Source organism: Sturnus vulgaris, chromosome 5 (genome assembly GCF_052056855.1).
Source record: "Sturnus vulgaris isolate bStuVul1 chromosome 5, bStuVul1.hap1, whole genome shotgun sequence".
Taxonomy (NCBI): domain Eukaryota; kingdom Metazoa; phylum Chordata; class Aves; order Passeriformes; family Sturnidae; genus Sturnus; species Sturnus vulgaris.
In genome coordinates this window covers 44,794,551-44,802,831 of record NC_142247.1, presented here as the reverse complement: position 1 = coordinate 44,802,831, position 8,281 = coordinate 44,794,551, and the positions used below count along the sequence as shown (strand labels likewise).

At 51.3% G+C, this 8,281-nt stretch overlaps 1 protein-coding gene across 13 annotated transcripts in view; it reads left to right on the top strand.

The window, feature by feature from the left end:
* Positions 1 to 6,322: 6,322 nt before the first annotated feature.
* Positions 6,323 to 8,281, top strand: part of TAFA2 (TAFA chemokine like family member 2) — a 185,822-nt gene continuing 183,863 nt past the window's right edge. For 4 of the 13 annotated variants that reach the window (XR_015803956.1, XR_015803954.1, XR_015803957.1 and 1 more), the window contains exon 1: positions 6,325 to 7,191. Coding sequence is in view for 3 of the 13 variants with exons in the window: in XM_088165610.1 (XP_088021736.1) it covers positions 7,142 to 7,191 (50 nt within the window). In the remaining 10 variants the exon portion in view is untranslated. Of the gene's footprint in view, positions 7,192 to 8,281 lie in introns of all 13 variants that reach the window. The other 9 variants (XR_015803958.1, XM_088165610.1, XM_088165611.1 and 6 more) reach the window with 7 other exon arrangements.

Below are 8,281 nucleotides of genomic sequence, written 5' to 3'. Positions count from 1 at the left end.
CATGATCCTGTCATCGACCAAGGAATGATGAGAGGGCCTAACCCTCACAGCCTCTGGGCACGGGTCCTGGACAGTGTAGCACAAAGATACCTGTGTGCAGATGATCTTTATATGCAGCAGACCCACTGGAAGACGATAGAACAAGGGATCCAACGCCTGAGAGAAATGGCAGTGGCAGAGATTATCTTCTCAGATGACATAACAACTAGGAATCCGGACTTGGTACCATGTACATCTGTGATGTGGCGAAAACTTGTACGACTTGGGCCCCATGAATATGCTTCTGCTTTAGCAATAATGAAGCGGGACGAGAGGGATGAGACCGTGCTTGATATGGCAAAGAAGCTCCGAGCATATGCAGATGCTGTGCATGGCCCAACACATGCCAGAATTGCAGCTGTGGAAACACGTCTGCAGAAATTAGAAGACAAGATAGAGGAGAATCATAAAAGACTCAGGGAGGAGATTAAAGAGGACCTTCTCCAAATCTCAGCAGTACAAATTAGAGGCCCTGGTATCCAACGCAGACGTTCCCCTGATGGGGAGAGGAGGTACACCCCACGAGCTGAGCTGTGGTTCTTCCTACGTGATTGCGGAGAAAACATGAGGAGATGGGATGGAAAATCTACTGCTGCTCTGGCACAACGGGTGCGTGAATTGAAGGAAGGCAAGACCCAAAGAGGAAGTTCCACCAAAAGGAGAGCAGCTCCAGTTGCCCGTAGCCAAGCTGCCAAGTATGATGATGATGATATATCTGATCCCCTTGAAGGAACCTCTAAGACATATGCCCAAGGAAAGAAGGATAAACAGGCTTAGAGGGGCCCTGCCTCTAGCCAGGGAGAGGCGAGGGAAAATCGTGTCTTCTGGACTGTGTGGATTCGTTGGCCTGGCACATCGGAACCACAAAAGTATAAAGCTTTGGTTGATACTGGTGCCCAATGCACATTAGTCCCATCAAGATATGTGGGGGCAGAATCTGTCTCTATTGCTGGTGTGACAGGTGGATCACAGGACTTTACCTTGGTGGAAGCTGATGTGAGCTTGACTGGACATGAATGGAAAAAACATCCTATTGTGACTGGCCCAGAGGCCCCATGCATTTTGGGCATAGATTACCTCCGAAGGGGGTATTTTAAAGATCCAAAAGGATTCAGGTGGGCATTTGGGATAGCAACTGTGGTGACAGAGGGCATCCAGCAATTGAACACCTTGTCTGGACTGTCTGAGAATCCAAGTACTGTAGGACTTCTGAAAGGAGAAGAGCAAAAGGTACCAATTGCCACTTCCATAGTGCATCGCCGACAATACAGAACAACTCGAGATGCCGTGGTTCCCATCCATAAAATGATCCGTGAGCTGGAGAGCCAAGGGGTGGTCAGCAAAACCCACTCACCCTTCAACAGCCCCATCTGGCCTGTACGTAAATCTGAAGGAGAATGGAGACTGACCGTAGACTATCGTGCATTGAATGAGGTGACTCCACCACTGAGCGCTGCCGTGCCGGACATGTTGGAACTGCAGTACGAGCTGGAGTCCAAGGCAGCAAAGTGGTACGCCACTATCGATATCGCCAATGCATTCTTCTCCATTCCTCTGGCAGCAGAGTGCAGGCCTCAGTTCGCTTTCACATGGAGGGGAGTGCAGTACACCTGGAATCGACTGCCCCAGGGGTGGAAGTACAGTCCTACTATCTGCCATGGACTGATCCAGACTACACTAGAAAAAGGTGAGGCTCCAGAACATTTACAATATATTGATGATATCATTGTGTGGGGGAACACAGCAGCAGAAGTGTTCAAGAAAGGAGAGAGAATCATCCAAATCCTCCTGGAAGCCGGCTTCGCCATCAAGAAGAGTAAAGTTAAGGGACCTGCTCGAGAGATCCAGTTCCTGGGAGTGAAGTGGCAAGATGGACGGCGTCAGATTCCTACTGATGTCATCAACAAAATCACAGCTATGTCCCCACCAACCAACAAGAAGGAGACACAAGCTTTCTTAGGCGCCATAGGTTTTTGGAGGATGCACATTCCTGAGTATAGTCAGATTGTGAGCCCTCTTTACCTGGTCACCCGCAAGAAGAACGATTTCCATTGGGGCCCTGAGCAGCAACAAGCTTTTGCCCAGATAAAGCAGGAAATTGCTCATGCAGTAGCCCTTGGCCCAGTCAGGACGGAACCAGATGTGAAGAACGTGCTCTACTCTGCAGCCGGGAACCATGGTCTGTCCTGGAGCCTGTGGCAGAAGGTGCCTGGTGAGACTCGAGGCCGACCATTAGGATTTTGGAGTCGGAGCTACAGAGGGTCTGAAGCTAACTACACCCCAACAGAGAAGGAGATCTTGGCTGCCTACGAAGGGGTCCAAGCAGCCTCAGAGGTGGTTGGCACAGAAGCACAACTCCTCCTGGCACCCCGACTGCCAGTGCTGGGGTGGATGTTCAGAGGAAAGGTTCCCTCAACCCACCATGCCACCAGTGCTACATGGAGCAAGTGGATTGCCCTCATTACACAGCGCACCCGGATTGGAAAACTGAATCGCCCTGGGATTTTGGAAGTAATTACAAATTGGCCTGAAGGTGAAAGTTTTGGTGTCACAGATGAGGAACAAGAACCAGTGACACGGGCTGAAGAAGCTCCACCATATAACCAACTGCCAGCAGAGGAAACACGCTATGCTCTATTCACCGACGGTTCCTGTCGCATTGTGGGGATGAATCGGAGGTGGAAAGCAGCCGTATGGAGCCCCACGCGACGGGTAGCAGAGGCCACTGAAGGAGAGGGTGGATCCAGTCAACTTGCTGAACTCAAAGCGGTTCAACTGGCCTTAGACATTGCTGAAAGAGAGAAGTGGCCAAAGCTTTACCTTTATACCGATTCATGGATGGTAGCCAATGCTCTGTGGGGATGGTTGGAGAGATGGAAAGAGGCTAACTGGCAGCGTAGAGGAAAACCAATTTGGGCTGCCGAAGAGTGGAAAGATATCGCTACCCGGTTAGAGAAATTACCTGTGAAGGTTCGCCATGTAGATGCCCATGTTCCCAGAAGTAGGGCTAATGAAGAGCAGAAAAACAATCAGCAGGTAGATCAGGCTGCAAAGATAGGGGTGTCGAAGATAGACCTTGATTGGGAACACAAAGGAGAGTTGTTCCTGGCTCGATGGGCCCATGATGCCTCAGGTCATCAGGGCAGAGATGCCACATATAAGTGGGCACGAGACCGAGGGGTGGATCTAACCATGGACAGTATTTCTCAAGTTATCCATGACTGTGAGACGTGCGCTGCCATCAAGCAAGCCAAGCGGGTGAAGCCCCTCTGGTATGGGGGGCGGTGGTCCAAGTACAAGTATGGAGAGGCCTGGCAGATTGACTACATCACACTGCCTCAAACCCGCCAGGGCAAGCGCTATGTACTGACCATGGTGGAAGCCACCACTGGATGGTTGGAGACCTACCCTGTGTCTCACGCTACAGCCCGTAACACCATCCTGGGCCTGGAAAAGCAGGTCCTTTGGAGGCATGGCACCCCTGAGAGGATTGAGTCAGACAATGGGACTCATTTCAAGAATAGCCTTATCAACACTTGGGCTAGGGAACATGGCATTGAGTGGGTGTACCATATCCCCTACCATGCACCAGCTGCAGGGAAGGTGGAAAGGTACAATGGACTGTTAAAAACCACCTTGAGAGCATTGGGTGGGGGATCATTCAAAAACTGGGAGCAGCATTTAGCAAAGGCCACTTGGTTAGTTAACACCCGGGGTTCCACCAACCGAGCGGGCCCTGCCCAGTCTAAGTCCCTGAATATAGTAGATGGAGACAAAGTCCCAGTGGCACATATCAGAGGTTTGTTGGGGAAGGCAGTTTGGATCAATTCTGCCCCGAGTACAGACAAACCCATTCGTGGGATTGTCTTTGCTCAAGGACCAGGTTGTACATGGTGGGTAATGCAGAGAGATGGAACAACACGATGTGTGCCTCAGGGAGATCTGATTGTGGGGTGAGGCAGCATGAGACAGAAGGAAATGTGTCCGAATAAGTGAAAGATGGAAATTTCTACTTGCTGAAGTTTTTACATGCTGTTTAGTATGTTCACGATATGGAGATAAGGGGTGGAATGTCCTAGGGTGATGTTATGGTGTTTCTATCTCCAATCGTGTGTCCTGATTATGTTTGGTATTATGTCCTGTGCTTCCAGGACTGAGTCTGAGAGTGAAGCTTTGTTTTGTCTTGTTATCAGCCGGCTCACCTCCCCCATGGTCTATGTTTAGGAGAGGTTTTAGCTCGGCTTGCTTGCTTGCTTGCTTGCTTGCTTGCTTGCTTGCTTGCCTGCTTGCTTGCCTGCTTGCTCGCTTCTGCCTTTTTCTTTCCTTCGCTTTGCCCTTGCTTTCTGCTTATTAGTTAGTTCAGCTAGGCAGTCCAACTTTTTCCCTGGACTGTTTTCTCTTCCACCCCGTCCCCTCCCTCTCCTGGATACCATCTGAACGGACGGGGACCTGGGAACCCCAAGAAACACCGGGAGGCTACACTTTGTCACCTGCAGCAGTCATCCCCAGCGCCAGAGACTGATAACTGAGCGACCACTCGCCAGAGAGACTGAGTTTGTCATCCCTTCAGAACGGTGAAAGAGTTTTTTTGTCAGCTGGTGTTGTCTTTTTTCCCTGTGCTGGGGAGTGTCTTGCTTGTTAAATAAACAGGTTTTTTCTCCCACTCTTCTCCAAGGAAATTCTTCCCGAACCCGGTGGGGTGGGGGGGGAGGAGTCGTGGGGTTTGCTGTCTGGGGGCTCCTTCTGGAGGTTTTCCCCCAAATTTGCCCAAAACCAGGACACCATGTCATTTGGAATTGGTGGGGCAGGAGTATTCAATCCCTGTGGATTCACTTTAGCCTGGATCTATCTTTTTCCCTGAAATTGTGGTGCCGATAGCAACACAATCTTGGCTTTTTCCAGTTCCCTCTAAATTATTTTTTAGCTGTCTGCAAATCAAGAAACATGGCTACTGAATAGGGAAATCCTGAAGTTATTATATCAGCTTCCAATGAATGAGACAAGACCATATTTGTCTTTACAAAGAGCAGCCTTTTAATTTAGCTGCAGTCAGCATCTGGCATGTATGTGTATTGCAGTGCTTTCTGCAACCGTGCTTGTGACAGTCACATACCAGGCAGGCTACTTTTAAAGTGCCCTTTCAATACCAACCTCTTTGTATTTCATCCTACAGCTGCATCACTGCATGCAGAGCAGTCAATATTAAGCCTTCATTTAACCTTTTTTTTTTTTTTTTGACTGCATGGATCTCTAGGTCTGCTTTGAGAAAAAAAAAATTCAAACATTCTACAGATGCTTAGTTGCATGGAAGAACTCTAGCACGAACAATAACAAGAAGTGAACTGTTTCATTTCCCTCTTCTGTTTCTGACAGAGTTGATTATGAGCATCATGTAAGATATGCTAACAGTTGATGACTGAGAAAAAGGTTCTTTTCTTAAAACTGGCCATTATACTAGCTTGTAGAATTGAATAAAACCCCAACAGATGATCAGGTATATCAGAACTTTTCAATGTTGCATGCATTCATCCCCATTTAATCTAGGAGTGGACCAGAATTACAGGACAAAAGTGAGAACTTCGCTCTGATATCATTGTAACAAACAAGGTTTCTTCTCACCTTTTTGAGTTCTCTCCCGTCACTTCTCTGCACCACCTTTTGAACAGCACAGAACACAGCAAAATAAATTACAAAACTCTGCTTTTAATTTCCTCACTCAGCAACATTTCCTCTTATTAATCAATAGTCATGGCAGACGACCGCAACTCGCCACCCGTCTTTAAAGCTGTCTTATGACAAACAGGAGGCCTTCAGGACCTGACCCGTACTACCTCTCCTCACTGCCTCTCGAGCGCAGGTACATGGACCAAGCTCGCCACCCTACCGCCTAGGGAAGAAGGGCCTGGCCGCCGGAGTTGCCGTGCGTGACTCTCTTCTCCCTCTGGAGGGAGACACAGTCCAGTGTTTGGCTGCCACCGGCGTCGCCGCGGCCCTCCTGCCCCTGCTCCGGCAGCCGCGGCCCTCCTTCCCTGGGGCAGCTGCCTTGCCCTGCCCTTCCCGGCCGATTCCTCCCCGCCCGGCGCCCCAGCCTCCCGCCTCAGCAGCACAGGGGTCCCAGGGGAGCGGCGGTGGGGCCGCCGGGGGTACGCGGGGATCTCCTCGGGCACATGCGCCTGTGCGTAAACTTCGCACCCCCGCCCCGCTGCTCGGAGAAGAGAAGGGAGTGCTGCGCTGCGGAGCGGGAGGCGGAGGGAGGCGGTCCAAGCCCCAGTGTGCGCTGCTGGCTGAGCCCCGCTCCTCCGTCAGACAGAACGGCGGCCGCTGGGACCTGCTCTCTCTTAAGGGCTGGGGAGGAGAGCCGCGAGTGACTGGATAAACACAGGGGAGAAGGGGGTCTCTCCCTCTCTCCACCTCCCTCCACCTCCTCCCTCCCCTGTGCCGCGGAGGACACGCTTGGAACTGCCTCTGGCTGCCCGGGCGCCCGGGGCGTCTTCGCTCCCTTCCGCGGTGCGGTGCGCGCAGGCTGGGCGCGGGAGGCTGCTGGTGCTGAAGGTGAAGCTCTCGCTCTCCAATTACTTTTCCCAAGAGAGCGAAGAAGGCAGCAGGAGGGGGAAGTCGTGCTGTGTGTGGAAGGCACACCAATCAGAGATGCTCTAACGGAGGGACTGCTTGCTGCAGGACACGCTGGATTCTCCTCCTTCCTCTGCCGGCGGCGCTGAATCGCGACTACGCGCAGCTGGCATAGGGGCCGGAACCGTACAAGGCTGCAGGACTTCCTCATCTCCGCTTTTCCAATAGCTCCTTTATCCTCTTTATTATTTTTTTTTAATACTCTGAAATCCTGCACAAGAAACACTTCAAGTCTTCCCTTTATTCGCAGTTACTTCACTCTTTCTTCTAGCATCTCTTAGCTGAATTCCTGGTGTATTCGCAGAGGCCGGGGGAGAGAGCCGGGCCCCGAGGACGGCTGCTGCCCCAACCCGGCCGAGCCGAGGGGAGCCGAGAGGAGCACGGCACGGCGCCGCTCCATGCCCCCGAGCGCTGGCGGGGCGCGGGGCGTGTGCCGGCGATGCCCGGGCGGTAAGGCTGGAGCTCCCCCCGGATGGGAGACGGCCGATCGCTAGGCATTTCTAGCAAGAATCGTGACTGCAGGTAGGTGAGCGGAGCGCTCCAGGGTCTTGTGTCTGTCTGTGCGTCTGTCCGGGCTCTGGTCGGGCCGCTGGGAGATACCCTTCGCGGTTGGCGGAGACCCTGCGGGCGGCGGGCGCAAGCGGCCGCGGCGGGGCCAGGTGTGACATGTGCGGAGCGGTTGCCGCGGGCTGAGCCCTCCTGTTGCCGTAGAGCTGGACGAAGCCGGATGTGAAGAAGAGCTGCTTTGCCGTCCTTCTGCTGGGCACCTGGAGCAGCCGGCTACAGCCTTTCGCCGGGCGATCCTCAAGGCTTTTGTTTTCCCTTTTAATTTTCTTTGATTTTACTTAAAAGAATAGTTCAACAAAGCCAAGAGGGAGGCGGGGGGGAGCAGGGGAACCCATCCCGTTTTCAACTTCTATGGAAAGGGTGGCCGCTAACTCTCAGGACCTTCGGGCACTTGGGGGTTACTCTGCCCGGACGCTTTATCGGCCGTCTTCAAGAGGACAGCTGAAAGAGCGGGTAGTCGTTTTATGCGTCCTCTAAAAACAACACAAAACAAAAACCGATAAAGGGAAGATTCACGGCTTCGTTTCTTTCTATGTGTAGTTCTCTCTAAGTTGCGGATATATAGTATGAAACATACCTTGTCTATCCACATTGCTTACTTGGCATCTCAGTGAGCTTATTTACCTGCTAAATATATTGCAGTTTCTGTATGCCACAGTGAGAGGACTTTTCCCTTATTCCATCCCATGGATAGTTTAGCAAGAGAAAGTTTTAAAATAACCTGCTTTATTCCTGTGGAGCTGTGGGATCGGACACCAGGTTATCAATGCAAACAATAAATAGCAAGAGCTTGTGCTGCCCTGTTAGGAGTTGCCGCGCATGGTTCTTCATTCCTACGGAAGTTAAAATCATTGCTTAAAGCATTTTAAATTATATGTGTAGTTACAGTTCTCTCTTTCCAGCTTTTGCTTAGAGCTTCACAGTATTTTTTTTAAAGTACCTCAGTTCTACCACCCTACCCTCAGTAGACACTGGCTCAGTATTTAAAGAGCCGTGCTTTGACTCCTGCAGAACTGTCAATTTAAATAATAAACATACTCAACTC